Raw genomic sequence first — 17,500 nt, 5'->3', positions numbered from 1 at the left:
ATAGACCGTAATGAGTACTACAACTATGCTTCAGAACATATTGACCTATCTCGGCTATGTCAGGGGTCAAAGGTCAATGAGTGCATTTTTCAGGCTAAATGACCATTCAAAGCCCCCTTTCTCCTACACCGTATAACCGATACGAATGAAAGTTCACATGAACATAGTACTCCCTGGGTGCTACAACTTTGCTTCAGGAGATAGTGACCTATCTCGGATAAGTCAGGGGTCAAAGGTCAATGAGTGCATTGCTCGGGCAAAATGACCATTCAAAGCCCCCTTGCTCATACACGGGTTAACCCATTTGATTGCAATTTCGTAAGTACTTAATACTGGATTAACTCAGATCAGGGGTCAAAGGTCATCGGATACTCGGCGACCCATGGCCGCCTGACGGCATATATATATATATATATATATATATATATATATATATATATATATATATATATATATATATATATATATATATATATATATATACATATGTATATGTATGTATTTACATGTGTTTTTTTTATATTGCAGTGATATCCACATCAGGCAGCACATCTGGGGGAGTGAGTTCAAGGTTGGCAGAAGACCCCGATTCTCTCAATGTAAATATTTACCATTTCATGTCACCAGGTGGTATCCAGGACTACAAATAACCTTCTTATGGAAATAAAGTTTCAACAACTTGATAATGTGCATTACGGTGATGTTCAAATCTGAGTGAGAATAATTCAAAGAAATGAAATTTAAGATTTTGAAGTGCAGGTTCAAACCAAAGCATCCAACACAGCTTCGCAGCGAAGCGGAAGAGTGTTTTACTCGCATCATATCTCAGCAGCAAGATTGGTTGACGAAGGTGATGTGATGTGTCTTCCAAGCAGATGGAAATGACCTGAGACACAAATGGGTTAGCTTCAATTTCCTTGGAGGAATATCATTTATATTGCTTTCACGTCACGACATTCCAAAGGGATATGTTCTCTGACATACACTACTGGTTAAAAGTTTTAGAACACCCCCATTTTTCCAGTTTTTACTGAAATTTAAACAGTTTGATGTATCAATGCACTCTGAAATTAAAGCAGAGAACAAATAAACAAGCAGTCATAGACTGGTACTTCCGAAATCGTCAACTTGACCTCTGACCTTGCCCAATAAAAGCTGTCTCGAGAGAAGGTAGCGACGCAAACCAGAAGTTTCTATGATGATTCTGTACCAAACCATCAAAAATCGTTCCGTCAACCGAAGCAAAAATCTCCATTTCTCCACGCAATTATTTAATATTATTTTATCAAAGTCACAAAACCGTAATATTCGGCCATCCACCAACAATCTTTACATAATCCGACGGCTTAGCGAGTCAGGCATGCGACGATAACCTTTATTGGGATAAAAAAAATTACTTTTAAACACCATCTTTATCGAAAACACCCTCAGCGCGCACACGGAAAACCTTTACGTGACTCAACGACGCCTCCGCTCGAGCAAGCTGCACCACGTGACGAGCTGTGACACGGCGAGTGAAATATTTTTTATACAATCTTAAAACGTCTCCAAAGCATCCGATTTTTACCAGAATTTCGACAACCGAGTTTTAAGCGTCCAAAGCGATCGCAAAAACCGAAGACAAAATTAAAATCGAAGTTAAAACGAACTCGTAACATCGACCGAAGCAAAAATACTGCATTTCTCCACATGAATTTACGGAATTATGTTTGACCTCACTGTGACCTTGACCTTTGACAGATTTTGACCAAAATCTAATCAGCGCTCGCCATCACCCTCCTAAATCACGAGGTGCAATTTGATATTGGTAGCTTCTTCCTTTCTCGAGTTATCGTGCCGACATACAAACACACAAAACAAACACACAAACAAACAAACACACAAACAGAGGACGGAAGTCATCAATATATTTACGAAATCTTTAGATTTCGTAAGTAACAATTGCAGATAAAAAAGAAATGGTATCGTTTTGTTGAACAAAATTTAATCAAAAATTGTGACTCATCTGTGACTTTTGCAGATCTATATAACAGCCGGACATACTCGTGGCATTCTTTCTTCAATGGAAATCAAATATTGTTCGGAAAGTTCTTCCCAACACTGTTGCAGAAGTTCCCACAAATGTGTTACACTTGTCGGTTGCTTTGCTTTCACCATTCTGCCCAGTTCATCCCAAACCAGCTTGAAGGGGTTTAAGTCTGGAGACTGTGCTGGCCATTCCATGATCTGAAGCCTACAGTCTTGTTCTTTTCTTCTAAGGTAGTTCTGACATAGCCTGGAGGTATGTTTTGGATCATTATCTTGCTGTAGAATGAACCCCTGACCAACTTGGCGAAGACCAGAGGATATTGCATGACTCTGCAAAATGATGTGGTCGCCCTTTTGGTTCAGGGTGTCAGTTACTCTGTGCAAGTCGCCGACTCTGGATCCAGCAAAAGAGCCCCAGATCATCACGCTTCCTCCTCCATGTTTGACAGTTGGTGTCACACACTGAGGAACCATCCTTTCACCTTCTCGACGGCATACAAAAACCCTGCGTGATGAACCGAAGATTTTAAATTTTGATTCATCGGTCCATAAGACCTTCTTCTAGTCTTCAGTAGTCCACTGGCGGTGCTTCATGGCCCAGGCAAGCCTCTTTTTCTTATTTTGCCATCTTAGCAATGGCTTTATGACTGCCACTCGACCTGTCAAACCTGCAGCTTGAAGTCTTCTCTTCACAGTTGAAACTGAGACATCCTTACTTCGACCAGGTTAAGCTGTGTTTGAAGCTGCTGTCCTGAGAGCTACCTATCACGCAAGCTGTTAACTGTCAGAAACATGTCTTCTGATTGTGTTGTGGCTTTGGGTCTGCCAGATCTCTTCCTGTCAGAGCTTCCTCCAGTTTCCAAGTGCCTTTTGATGGTGAAGGAAACTGTACTCACCGACACCTTGGCTTCTTTTGCAATAACTCGACAACTCTCTGCAAGAAACATGCGATCTTGAACATCCAACAAAACCCCCAGCGCTAGCAGATGGAACACTTAATATCTGGATCAAGATTCCAACCAAGGACACACATCTGAGTTCAAGCAACTCAAAGCAATCCCCAGCATTTAAACATCTTCTTCATCTTCTTGCGGATGGCAGCTTGGCTGCCGGGTGGCTCTCATTATGTTGGGGCACAACAATGCCGCAAATGCTATACCCCTATACCAGGACACTGGTACATTTCTTGTGCATTTGTTGAGGTAGAAATATCCACAAACATGTTTTTAAAAGTTCAGAAGAGGAAAATAAATATATTTACTTGAGATGCTTCCAAAGATCGGGAATTTTTGGCTTGGTGGTTGTGGATGACTGGATCAGACAGACATCATCAGAAGCAGCAGACTCGTTCATGTTTGCTTCCCTGAAAAAGAACAGACCTCTTAAATCCACAACTTCATGACCAATGTCCTAAACCGGATATCATATTTATTCTCCATTTCAACAACTGACACTGCAATGTCCCCTCTACCAAATATCACAAAAAAAAACAATATCAGAAAAGGTGACATAAAGATAAATAATAAAAAAAATTACCCCCGTGTGGGGGTGACGGTCATCTCTAGACCACGACAAGTTCTCACTGTTCAGTTATGACCGAAGACTACTGTGCAGTTCTACTGCGCAGCTCGAACTGCGCAGTTTGGTTCAAGATGACTCGGCATTTTGGCGTGCGCGCACGAAATAATATTTTGAAAATAAATGCCGACGTTTACATTTCGAGTTTTGAAATTTTGCACCTTCAGCAGAAAATGTATAAATATAAAAGGCTAAAAATGTGTTTTATATTAATATTTCATTTCTCCTTCCTCCCTTCTTTGCGAATCACATCGGCGTTTTTGGCCATCTTCCAGATCACGTGACGATCAAACGGGATGGAAATTCAAAAATCTGTCCGGTTAGACACAAGATAATATTTTTTACTATCATAATCAATAAACAGTTGCCAAATATCTTGTACAATGGCAGACGAGATAGGTTTTGAAAATGGCGATTTTTATAAATTATGTGACCTCGTGACCTTGACCCTTACCTTGAACCCGGACAAAAGTTATATCGGTGTGCAACACTCATCGACCTCTACCCACATACTAAGTTTCATCAAGATCGGAAAGAAAAATTGTTGACGAACGGACGGACGGACATTTATCTGGCTTTATTCGGTCATCTCGGTAGAGATGACCAAATAAAAACCATGATTTTGGTCGAGGCGGGCAGATGAGTGTTTTATCGAAGTTTGTGAATCTCCTGCACACTGTACTCATCTCGACACACTCCAACACCACTCAAACACCACAACCCCAAATTCCCCCCCTCCCCACCCCTTTTCACATTCACAGTGATAAGTAAAAAGTAAATAAACTGATTAATTTAATTAACGTGTTGTTCATGCAGGAATCATGATGGGATCAATGGACTCCTCAGAATTCCTTGAGTTGGCTGACAGTATTCGTGGTATTATTCTGATATAATATTGTATCGAGCAGTTGTTTCCGTGCTTTATAATGACTCAAATATTTGAAAATGAAGATTAATATTTTGATGCGTCGAGTTGAAGTGGAATTCCGTGAATCGCTTCTCACCTGACACTTGTCGGTTGCACTTCTTCTCGAGAGACATTCTGAAGAGATTAAACTTTCTCTTCTTCTTATCTTCTTCTGCTACCCTCCCTTATAGGGTCTGGCAGTGGGAACGGTTGTGGCCCAAGTCTTTCACGAATCAGTTGGCCAATGCTTTTGTTGACTCACAAGAATAAGTAATTTCTTCAGGATACCAGCGATAACTCGACAACTCTTTGCAAGAGACATGCGATCTTGAATATCAACCAAAACCCCCAGTGCACAATATCTGGATCAAGATTCCAACCAAGGACACACATCTGAGTACAATTACCTCAAAGCAATCCCCAGCAATTAAACATCTTCATCTTCTTGCGTATGGCACCGAGGCTGCCGGATAGCAATCATGTTGGGGCACAACTATGCCACTGATGCTATACGCCTATACCAGGACACTGGTACTTATTTCGCTGACTTCAGAAGGATAACAGGCTGAATCAACTCCACCCGGTATTAATTCAATGGACAACCTGGCTCAAACTCAGGATCCTAAGATTCCAAGTCAGCCACACCACCACAAAGCCAAGACCAGGCTTGCTGAAACATCTAACCTCTGGTACAGAATATAATTTTTGAGCAAATTGTGATTGTGAAACGACAGGAATAGCTTAAATTTCCTGAAAGGAACAGCATTTCTATTGCTTATACGTTTCATGTCACGACATTCCGAAGGGATTTTTTCTCTTCCTTACATTATATGTACATTGTTGCCACAGCCCTTCCCTTTCTTGCCACGTCTCCATCATTTTTGCGTAAATTGAAAAAAAAATATTGAAAAGTTAATTTTTTGAGCATTTGTTGAGACAGAAATATCCACAAACATGTTTTTAAAAGTTCAGAAGAAGAAAATAAATTTATTTACTTGAGATGCTTCCAAAGATCGGGATTTTTTGGCTTGGAAGATGTGGATGACTGGATCAGACCGATGTCATTAGAAGCAGCAGACTCGTTCATGTTTGCTTCCCTGAAAAAGAACAGACCTCTTAGATCCACAACTTTGGGCCAATGTCCTCAACCGGATATCATATTCGTTCTCCATTTCAACAACTGACACTACAATCAATGTCCCCTCTCCCAAACATCACAAAAAATAAAACAATATCAGAAAAAGGTGTCATAAAAATAAATAATAAAATAAAAACCATTATTTTGGTCGAGGCGGGCAAAGGAGTGAATGTTTTATCGATGTTTGTGAACCTCCTGCACACTGTACTCATCTCCACACACTCCAACACCACTCAAACACCAAGTCCCCAACTCCCGCACCCCACCCATTTTCACCTTCACATTGATAAGTAAAAAGTAAATAAACTGATTAATTTAATTCATGTGTTTTTCATGAAGGAATCATGATGGGATCAATGGACTACTCAGAATTCCTTGAGTTGGCTGACAGTATTTGTGGTATTATTCTGATATAATATTGTACAGAGCAGTTGTTTCCATGTTTTATAATGAATCAAATATTTGAAAATGAAGATTAATATTTTGATGCGTCGAGTTGAAGTGGAATTCCGTGAATTGCTTCTCACCTGACACTTGTCGTTTGCACTTCTTCTCAATCGACATTCTGAAGAGATTAAACTTTCTCTTCTTCTCGTCTTCTTCTGCTACCCCTCCCTTTTTATAGGCTCTAGCGGTGGGAACGGTCGTGGCCCAAGTCTTTCACGAATCAGTTGGCCAATGCTTTTGTTGACTCAGTAGAATAAGTAATTTGTTCAGGATACCAGCGATAACTCGACAACTCTTTGCAAGAGACATGCGATCTTGAATATCAACCAAAACCCCCAGTGCACAATATCTGGATCAAGATTCCAACCAAGGACACACATCTGAGTACAAGCAACTCAAAGCAATCCCCAGCACTTAAGCATCTTCTTCATCTTCTTGCATATGGCACCTTGGCTGTCGGGTAGCAATCATTAAGCCGCTGTCACACCTTGACGATTTATCCAGCGTATGCCGATTTATGAAAAAATTGTCTAAAACGCTGGCACACGTCGAATACGTTATGGGTACGTCTTGTATACGTTAAGAGCACGCTGAAAAACACTGCCATACATCGTAGTACGCTGGCTTTAAACGTACTTTTGGGTTGTCCTCAAATTTTTGCATGCTTGAAATTTTACGACGTATGCCGGCGTATGACTCACACGTTCCGCTACCCTGGCCATAAGTTGTAGGCACGATATGCGATCGTTGACACACGTTACTTGTATGTTACTCATAAGTCTAAACACGTCGAGGTAATGTTTAGCGTACCCGAAACGTATTTCTAAGCTATGAGTAACGTTTTGTAAGCACGCTACATGAACGTTGTTCACACTTCGCAACACGTTACTTGAAAGTTCCTCATACGTCGAAACACGTCAAAGTAATGTTTCGGGTACCCGTGACTTATTTATAACCTAAGAGTAATGTGCTTGGGAATTATTTGTGAAGCATGTCCTACGCACAAATACGTATGTAGACGTATTTGACGTCTTCAGGACGACCACAGAACTTACTGAACGTGTTTCTAACTTACAGATACTGTATAATGGCGTATTGGCAGCGATTAGGGGAATTGGTATATAAAAAGGGGCTTCGTAGGAGGAACCCGTCTGTTTTTTTAGACTTCGTGGTGGGTACATGTTCATGTCATTCCGAGAGATGGAGGATACGGCAAGGCTGAGACGACAATACCTCCCTGTCCACCAACGTCAATATGACCTCATCGAGAGACACTGCACCAGTTGCATGCCAATAGAGCCAGGAGAAGACGTGAACGGAGGAGAAGGAACTGGGTCAGACCATGGATTGGGAGGCGACGCCATTAAGGCATATATGACCAGCTCATGGTGGAACTCCGGAACGAGGACCATGCATCCTTCACCAACTTCCTGCGAATGTCCCCAGCGATGTTCGACGAGCTGCTCGCCAGAGTGGGTCCAAGGATAACCAAGCAGTACACCTTCTACAGGGATCCGCTTGAGCCTGGCATGAGGCTGGCACTGAGCCTGCTGCTGTTGGTGCCGTGACTGCAGTGCTGTGGAAGCAATTTAACTCGTTCAATGAAAACGATTTCATTTGCCGAGCACCAGCGTCCAAAAACAACAGGCAAGGGACAGCCATTTATTAAAAGTGAAGTTGCAGTCTATGAATAGAAAACATCACGTAATCGTCAACGATACGCTGCCACGCGATGCATACGTTAGACTATCGTTGGGCATAGGTTGTGGACGCCTAAAACACGCGAATCAAGTGTTGGTATAACTTATCTATAAGTTATCGAAGCGTTCTGTGTTCATTACTCGTACATTATGCATTTGTCCAAGTCGTTTTGAATACTTTAAAAACTGAAACAAAAAATAGTTCATCGTGGGAATGAGAAAAAAAAATTCGCCGAAAAGAATATCGAACAATGGTGCAAAGTAGTATCCTATTCGTGGACGCAACGAGGATCCATCATCACCCACACCCTCCCCATCACGCTCACCAACTACTACTGACATGGACCTACTACTACTACCAATACTACTACTACTGACATTGACATCTACTCAACATGGAGTCTGGAACACTGACGGGTTCCTCTTGTGAAGCCCATTTGTATATACCAATTCCCCTAAACGCTGCCAAATCGCCATTATACGGTAGATGCAAGTTAGAAACACTTTCACTAAGTTCTGTGGTCGTCCGGAAGACGTCAATCAAATTCGTCTACATACGACAATGTGCGTTTGAGATACGTTGCACATAGGTTCAAAGCACGCTACTCATAGGTTCAAAGCACGTTACTCGTAGGTTAAAAATTAAGTTTCGGGTATGCTAAAGATTACATCGACGTGTTTCGACTTACGAGTAACTTAGAAATAACGTGTGTCCGACGTGTGTCAACGATCGCGGAGCGTGGCGAGAACTTATGCCAGCGATTGCGGAACTTGTGAGCTATACTTCGAGTACGTCGTAAAATTTTCAGCATGCTTGAAATTTCACGACGTACTAGACGTACCACGGAATATGACAGCGGATTTCATTGTTTTTCAGCGTGCTCCTGACGTGTACACAACTTACCCATCCCGTATTTGACGTGTGCCAGCGTTTTAGACACATTTTTCATAGGTGGGCATACGCTGGCTAAATCGTCAAGGTGTGACTGCGATGTTGACACTTCCAATTTTCAGGCGGTTATGATTTAAATCAGCGTGCGGCAGCTTTTTAACAGAGAACACCACGAGTCCGTCGGCGATACGTGCAGCGCGCTATGCCTAAGTTAAACTATCGTTGGGCATAGGTTGTGAACGCCGACAACAGGCTAAGCATTCGTTGGTATAAGTTATCTATAAGACAACGAAACGTTCTGTGCCTGTTACTAATATGTTATGCATACGACCAACACGTTAAGAATACGACCAAAACTTTTTTAAAAAACCTCAAAACTTCAGCGTACGCCAAAGTTTTACATACATTTTTATACGTTGCCATTGCTGGCTAAAACGTCAAGGTGTGACAGCGCCTTTATGTTGGGGCACAACCATGCCGCTGATGCGATACCCCTATACCAGGACACTGGAAGTTATTTCGCCGACTTCAGAGGGATGACAGGCTGAATCAACCCCACCTCGTGTTAATTCAGTGAAAACGTGGCTCAAACTCATGATCCCAAGATCCCAAGTCGGCCACCCTAACCACAAATACAACACCAGGCTTGCTGAAACATCTAACCTTTGCCACAGAAAATAATTAAGGAGCAAAATGTGATTGTGAAACGACAAGAATAGCTTTAATTTCCTGAAAGGAACACTATTTATATTGCTTATACATTTCATGTCACGACATTTCGAAGGGATTTTTTCTCTTCCTTACATGATATGGACATTCTTGCTATAGCCCTTCCCTTTCTTGCCACATCTCCAGCATTTTTGCCTAAGTTGAAAAAAAAAGATTGAAAAGTTAATTTCTTGTACATTTGTTGAGATAGAAATATCCACAAACATGTTTTTAAAAGTTCAGAAGAGAAAAAATAAATTTATTTACTTGAGATGCTTCCAAAGATCGGGAATTTTTGGCTTGGTGGATGTGGATGACTGGATCAGATGGACGTCATCAGAATCAGCAGACTCGTTCATGTTTGCTTTCCAGAAAAAAGAACAGACCTCTTAAATCCACAACTTCATACAAACGTGCGAAACCAGATATCATATTCAGTCTTCATTTCAACAACTGACACTACATTGTCCCCTCTTACCAAACATCACAAAAAATAAAACAATATCAGAAAAAGGTGTCATAAAAATAAATAATGAAAGAAAAACCATGATTTTGGTCAAGGTGGGCAGAGGAGTGAATGTTTTATCGATGTTTGTGAACCTCCTGCACACTGTATTCATCTCTACACACTCCAACACCACTCAAACACCACAACCCCAACTCCCACCCCCTTTCACATTCAAAGTGATAAGTAAAAAGGAAACAAACTGATTAATTTAATTCATGTGTTGTTCATGTCAGAATCATGATGGGATCAATGGACTCCTCAGAATTCCTTGAGTTGGCTGAGGATATTCATGGTATTATTCTGATATAATATTGCACATAGCAGTTGTTTCCGTGCTTTATTAAGAATCAAATATTTGAAATTGAAGATTAATATTTTGATGCATCGAGTTGAAGTGGAATTCCGTGAATCGCTTCTCACCTGACACTTGTCGTTTGCACTTCTTCTCAATCGACATTCTGAAGAGATTAAACTTTCTCTTCTTCTGCTACCCCTCCTTATTATAGGGTCTGGCGTTGGGAACAGTCGTGGCCCAAGTCTTTCACGAATCAGTTGGCCAATGCTGTTGTTCACTCACAAGAATAAGTAATTTGTTCAGGATACCAGCGATAACTCGACAACTCTTTGCAAGATACATGCGATCTTGAACATCCATCAAAACCTCCACTGCTAGCAGATGGAACACTTAATATCTGAATCAAGATTCCAACCTGGGTGTGCGCTGCCACTCGCCACAGGGTGAATCCCCCTTACCTTTGGCTCATATTTTAAACCACCCATGTGAGCCACTGTGGCTAATCCATGTTTTAGTGGTGTTTTTTTTTTTACCAGTTTTAGACGAATTTTGTGTGATTTTAGCAGAGAATTCAACCTTCGTTGAGACGGCCGCCATTTTGTATGTTTTGATTACGGGAATCACACGTGATTTCGTACAAGCTTATTTATACTAACTTTAGTAGTTTTAAACTCGTTTCTGGTAAAAAAAAAACAATCGACCGAAATTACGCATGATTCCCATGATTCTCGTCTCAAAATTTTATTTTAATTTTTTTGAAAAATTTTTTTTTTCCGGAATGATTCGGTGCTACTCGGCGATACATGCTCTGTTGGGTCAGTGGTTGCCAGGTGAGTTTTGACACAATCAGTAGTAGTACCTGTAGTAGGACGAGTTTGTTTGGATGAGAGAGTTTGTTTGGATGAGTGAGTTTGATGGGTGACTTTGGTTGGTTGGATGAGTGAAGTTGATGGGAGATATTGGTTGGAAGTGTGAGTTTGATGTGTGAAATTGGTTGAATGAGTGAAGTTGTTGGGTGAGATTGGTTGGATGAGTGAGTTTGACTGGCATGAGGTTGGTCCAATCCTGGTCCACAACCACCCCCATCCCCCACTACCACCTCCAAAAGGCACAACGACCATACCCCCCCCCCCACACACACACACACACCACCAACACCACCATCCCTCACAATCACCACCTCCCCTGATGGTCATTCATTCAACCAATCTCACACGTCAAACTCACTCATCCAACCAACCTCACCCATCAAACTCATACATCCGCCGTAAAATAAACTTATTATTTCATATTGCTCAAAAAAACCTTTTGAATAAAATATGTGGCTATTTCTTTTCTCCTGTGGCTAATCATGCGAAACCTGGATCAGCCACAGTGGCAAATTCCTTTTGAAAGCCAGAGCACACCCAGCTAACCAAGGACACACATCTGAGTACAAGCACATCAAAGCAATCCCCAGCACTTAAACATCATCTTCATCTTCTTGCGTATGGCACCTTGGCTGCCTGGTCGCGATCATAATGTTGGGGCACAATTATGCCGCTGATGCTATACCCCTATACTAGGACACTGGTACTTATTTTGCCGACTTCAGAGGGATAACACGCTGAATCAACCCCACCTAGTGTTAATTCAGTGGACAACCTGGCTCAAACTCAGGATCCTAAGATCCCAAGCTTGCCACCCTCACCACAAAGCCAACAACAGGCTTGCTGAAACATCTAACCTATGGTACAGAAAATAATTAAGGAGCAAAATGTGATTGTGAAACGACAGGAATAGCTTCAATTTCCTGAAAGGAACACCATTTCTATTGCTTGTACGTTTCATGTCACGACATTCTGAAGGGATTTTTTCTCTTCCTTACATGATATGGACATTGTTGCCACAACCCTTCCCTTTCTTGCCACATCTCCAGCATTTTTCCCTAAGTTGAAAAAAAAAGACTGAAAAGTTAATTTCTTGTGTATTTGTTGAGATAGAAATATCCACAAACATGTCTTTAAAAGTTCAGAAGAGGAAAATAAATTTATTTACTTGAGATGCTTCTAAAGATCGGGATTTTTTGGCTTGGTGGATGTGGATGACTGGATCAGACCGAAGTCATCAGAAGTAGCAGACTTGTTCATGTTTGCTTCCCTGAAAAAAGAACAGACCTCTTAAATCCACAACTTCATACAAACGTGTGAAACCAGATATCATATTCAGTCTTCATTTCAACAACTGACACAACAATGTCCCCTCAACTAAACATCACAAAAAATAAAACATCAGGCAAAGGTGAAAAAAAAACAAGATTTCGGTCGAGACAGGTGGACGAGTGAATGTGCCGTCGATGTTTGTTCATCTTTAATGATGTCACTGAAAACAGTAAGTTTCCCGTTTGAAATTATTTTAAATTTTATTGTACTGCCAGAAAGGAAGAAAAAAAAAAAACAGCCTTTTTCCAGCCATTTTTCCCTGCTCTGCAGGGGTAAGCTTTTTTGCGGGCTCCATGCAGCTCTTGCTTGGGACAAGATTCCATCCAATTTACCAATTTCAGAGCTGAACAATTTATCTCCAGGGTCATGTTCCTCCGATTCGTGTTCTGGTGTTCAAAATATAAACTAAATTTAAATGACGTAGTTCTTCGATCAGAGACTGACAGAGTGAACCAAATGCTGAACCGTGCTTTGCACTTCGCTGGTGGGGAAATAAACTGATTAATGTAATTAATATGATGTACATTAAGCATTCTCATGATAGGATAATTGGCCTCATCAATATTCCTTGTACTGGTTGACAGTGGTAGTGGTATTTATTATTCTGATGGCATCGACACTCCCTGACTCCAAGTGCCCATCTCGGCCCATCTTCGATGGGTCATTTAAAGTGGTGATATTGTTGTGGACCGGGTATCGGCGGCGAGCACAACCGCTAGATGGAGCTGCAGAGTCGACTCCACCGAACATCCATAATTCAGATCGTTACCCTCGGATAACGCCGAAGGGTCCCTTACAGGACCGTGAATCGTCAATAAAATCAACCGCGTGGGCAAAGGGTTATTTGCCAAACTTCAAAATACCTTGAGGCCCATGTGGCAAACTACCGAGTATTCACACCCTCGATGGGGCTCGAACGGGACGAGTCGTTTCCCGTCGGTCCAAATATACATCTACAGCAGCAACGGCCTTTTTAATTCCCCAACACGCACCGTGCTAAACCAATAAAAGAAACACAAAAACGAGCTAAAACATTCAACAAATGGATATTTATTTACAATAGGTGGGGAAGGAACACACAATGGGCAGAGTTAAACCGACTATAAGGAATGCGAATAATGTACAGCAAAAGCACTTCACAGTTCCTACTTAAAGATGGGCCCACAGACAGATGCACACCAAAAAGAAACGAAATGGACCTTCCCGCCTCGAGGGGTCTTCGACGTCCTGGATCGGCAGGACTCGAACCCGCAGCTCAATGCCGCTGCAAGCACCGGGTACGCAGGACAGCGTCGGGCTCCCGCACGCTCCTCCTGCACATGACGAGCCCAAAACCAGCAACGAGACGAAAGCCAGAAGACCAGCAGCGACACGAGACCAGCAGCTGCAGACACCGTGCCGTCCCGTCTATCTCTTCTATGGAGGGAGGGGCTTCTTCCTCTCACTACTCGCCTCCTCATTGGTCGGTTCCGTCATGCAATTCGCTCGTCACCCCTGGGAATGGCCGAAAGGGGCGCCAAGTCCGCTGATTGGAAGGGGGGGGTGTGTGACGGCCGTCGCGGCAGACCGCCCCTCAAACAGGCAGAGGAATATTATCCTGCGTGGGCTGTGCTCATTGGCCGACCGCCAGGGAACTTGCTCGCATCTCCCTGATTGGGCGAGAGAGAGATCAGGTTCTCGTGAACTCCGCCCACGTACATGCTGACACACACGTGTGCAATGGTGCCGCTGGATGATGGTGGGAGGAAGCGAAGGCAGGTGTCATCGTGATTGTTGATGTAAAAATCCTAACGATCAAAATAACTCTGCAGCGCATGAACATCCAATTCCCATAAGACGAGGGACGGGACCCTAACGAGAAACGCACACTTAGGCCTAAGTCACATTTGCCATGGCAGCCGTGAGGTCTCCAAAATCTATGGCCACTAGCAATTATATGGCGGCCGCAGTATTTCCACGGTCACACAATGTTGCAGTCACATATGTTTTTATTTTTCGGGCAGCTGCACGGCATATTTAGAAATTTTGGAGACCAAAAAAGTGGGGTTGCCGCACGGTCGTTGATTTGATGTCGCACGGTGACCTTAAGGAGGAGGAGGAGGAGGAGGAGGAGGAGACGCCATTAAAAACGCTTGTGCTGAAGAACCTTCGTGTGCGCTGACTTTTCCCCACCACAGTGTGGCAGTGGGAACAATTGTGGGTTCAAGTCTTTCACGAATCGCTTGACCCACACGTTTGTTCACTCAAAGGAATTTGTAATTTGTTCAGGGAACCGGCGATAACTCCACAACTGTTTGTTAAACACATGATGGATCTTTAACATACACCAACCCCCCTTAGACCCCTTTTTACAAAGTGATTCCCTGTGGTACCAGGCTCGGGGGGTCGCCGGCGAATAAATATCCGTCAAGCGAACAACTCGATGTCATGAGGGGATGGGGGAAGTGAGGGAAATGGAGGGGATGGGGGAAGTGAGGTAAATGGAGGGGATGGGGGATGTGAGGTAAATGGAGGGGATGGGGGATGTGAGGTAAATGGAGGGGAGGGGGGAAGGGAGGTAAAGGGAGGGGAGGGGGGAAGTGAGGTAAATGGAGGGGATGGGGGAAGTGAGGTAAATGGAGGGGATGGTGGAAGTGAGGTAAATGGAGGGGATGGGGGAAGTGAGGTAAATGGAGGGGATGGGGGATGTGAGGTAAATGGAGGGGATGGGGGATGTGAGGTAAATGGAGGGGATGGGGGATGTGAGGTAAATGGAGGGGATGGGGGAAGTGAGGTAAATGGAGGGGATGGGGGAAGTGAGGTAAATGGAGGGGATGGGGAAAGTGAGGTAAATGGAGGGGATGGGGGAAAGTGAGGTAAATGGAGGGGATGGTGGAAGTGAGGTAAGTGGAGGGGATGGGGGAAGTGAGGTAAATGGAGGAGATGGGGGAAGTGAGGTAAATGGAGGGGATGGGGGAAGTGAGGTAAATGGAGGGGATGGGGGATGTGAGGTAAATGGAGGGGATGGGGGATGTGAGGTAAATGGAGGGGATGGGGGAAGTGAGGTAAATGGAGGGGGTGGGGGGAGTGAGGTAAATGGAGGGGAGGGGGGGTGTGAGGTAAGTGGAGGGGATGGGGGATGTGAGGTAAATGGAGGGGATGGGGGAAGTGAGGTAAATGGAGGGGATGGGGGAAGTGAGGTAAATGGAGGGGATGGGGAAGTGAGGTAAATGGAGGGGATGGGGGAAGTGAGGTAAATGGAGGGGATGGTGGAAGTGAGGTAAGTGGAGGAGATGGGGGAAGTGAGGTAAATGGAGGGAATGGGGAAGTGAGGTAAATGGAGTGGATGGGGGATGTGAGGTAAATGGAGGGGATGGGGGATGTGAGGTAAATGGAGGGGATGGGGGATGTGAGGTAAATGGAGGGATGGGGGAAGTGAGGTAAATGGAGGGGATGGGGGAAGTGAGGTAAATGGAGGGGATGGGGGAAGTGAGGTAAATGGAGGGGATGGTGGAAGTGAGGTAAGTGGAGGGGATGGGGGAAGTGAGGTAAATGGAGGAGATGGGGGAAGTGAGGTAAATGGAGGGAATGGGGAAGTGAGGTAAATGGAGGGGATGGGGGATGTGAGGTAAATGGAGGGGATGGGGAAGTGAGGTAAATGGAGGGGATGGGGGAAGTGAGGTAAATGGAGGGGATGGGGAAGTGAGGTAAATGGAGGGGATGGTGGAAGTGAGGTAAATGGAGGGGATGGGGGAAGTGAGGTAAATGGAGGGATGGGGGAAGTGAGGTAAATCACCAGAGTAAAATAACTCGTAATTGGGTTACACTCGACATGAAGAGATAAAATTAAGTTGTTAATGTGAAAACCCCCGTGTGAGGTACCTTGGTTGCGATTTATTCTTGAAAAGCCCCGTTCTGGAAGCCAAGACGCTTTGTGGAAAATTATTCAGTGAAAAAATCCTGGAGGCGTCGAAAACACGTCAAGCAGCGCGAGATCCTCACGTCGCACTGAGTATCACGTGACTGTTGCATTGGAACCACGTGGTTACAACTGTGACGTCGGTCGCCTCGCACTTCAACGGCGGAGTTTCAGCACGGAACCGTGGTGCATTCTGTGATCGTCATCGTCGTTTAGTAATTTTTAAAATAAATAAATCATTATTTATCATGGGGAAGAGTTGGGTTGGGGTTTGGTGGCGGCCGGAGGGACTTGAACCGAATGATATTTTAATCATAATAACAGTAATCGTCTATTTTAAAATCCTTTCATGAATTAATGCATTGTAAATGTTTTAATCCGAGGTGTTATTTCCATTTCACCTTCTCCTCCCCCCATTCGAACAACTTCACTCCACCTCAACAATCTGTACACACAACATACGTGTGACGTCATCACACTTGCGATCTGCCATGTTAGATTACCACAGATGGTCCACGTGGATCCGATTGTATCATCATCATACTGGAGCACGCAATTTCGTGTCTTGTTTGTGTGTATTTTGACCACCACACCAAACTTGAGAGGACGAAGGGTCTCGTTGTGAGGACGAAGGGAGGTTGTGGTGACTTCATTTCTCCCTCGCCCCTTCCCCAAGAGAGTTTTTCCTCACTTGGACAAACACCGTGTTAACATGTATAAATTGCTGATCGTGGGGTATGTCCAGATAGCGGATTAAAATATACCATCAGAGATGGGGAATCCCCCACCATTGAATGAAAAAGGTCATACATATTCCAGATAATGAGGGAGGTGAATTGGAAACAAGACACCATTTGGTCATCATCTCGAAAAAGTTCCCCAGGCGTGAGGAACGTAGAAACCAAAAATAATTGAAATCAGATAAGCGGTTTTCCATTTATTACAAAAAACTTTTTTTTGAAGATGGCCGCCCTCGTCAGCCATCTTGGATCCGGCCATGCCCAACATCAATAGGGTTCTTCCTTTTCAGGTGGTATATGTGTGACCCAAATTTCAAATCGATATGGTGAACAGTTTATGAGTTATCGCACTCACAGCTATAAATGTTGACGCCTGAACGGACGGACAGCCGGACAACCTGGGTGACAACAATATCCCCCTTCCGCCACACGGCAGGGGATAAAACATTGAATATAGATA

At 43.5% G+C, this 17,500-nt stretch overlaps 1 protein-coding gene across 6 annotated transcripts in view; it reads right to left on the bottom strand.

The window, feature by feature from the left end:
- Positions 1–17,500, bottom strand: part of LOC147031574 (uncharacterized) — a 142,237-nt gene that overhangs the window by 32,669 nt on the left and 92,068 nt on the right. For 3 of the 6 annotated variants that reach the window (XM_085865398.1, XM_085865376.1, XM_085865430.1), the window contains exons 9-14: positions 12,239–12,340; positions 9,666–9,762; positions 9,495–9,554; positions 5,509–5,610; positions 3,290–3,391; positions 768–886 (exon numbers count right to left, since the gene is read on the bottom strand). In XM_085865398.1, coding sequence (XP_085721524.1) covers positions 826–886; positions 3,290–3,391; positions 5,509–5,610; positions 9,495–9,554; positions 9,666–9,757 — 417 coding nt within the window. In that variant the 5' untranslated portion in view covers positions 9,758–9,762; positions 12,239–12,340 and the 3' untranslated portion in view covers positions 768–825. Of the gene's footprint in view, positions 1–518; positions 887–3,289; positions 3,392–5,508; positions 5,611–9,494; positions 9,555–9,665; positions 11,262–12,238; positions 12,341–16,263; positions 16,481–17,500 lie in introns of those variants that run through there. The other 3 variants (XM_085865409.1, XM_085865387.1, XM_085865419.1) reach the window with 3 other exon arrangements.

Source organism: Eptatretus burgeri, chromosome 2 (assembly GCF_056783735.1).
Source record: "Eptatretus burgeri isolate ZD-2024b chromosome 2, Ebu_testis_v1, whole genome shotgun sequence".
Taxonomy (NCBI): domain Eukaryota; kingdom Metazoa; phylum Chordata; class Myxini; order Myxiniformes; family Myxinidae; genus Eptatretus; species Eptatretus burgeri.
The sequence above is the reverse complement of the archived record's forward strand: the minus strand, read 5'-3'. Positions and strand labels throughout refer to the sequence as shown.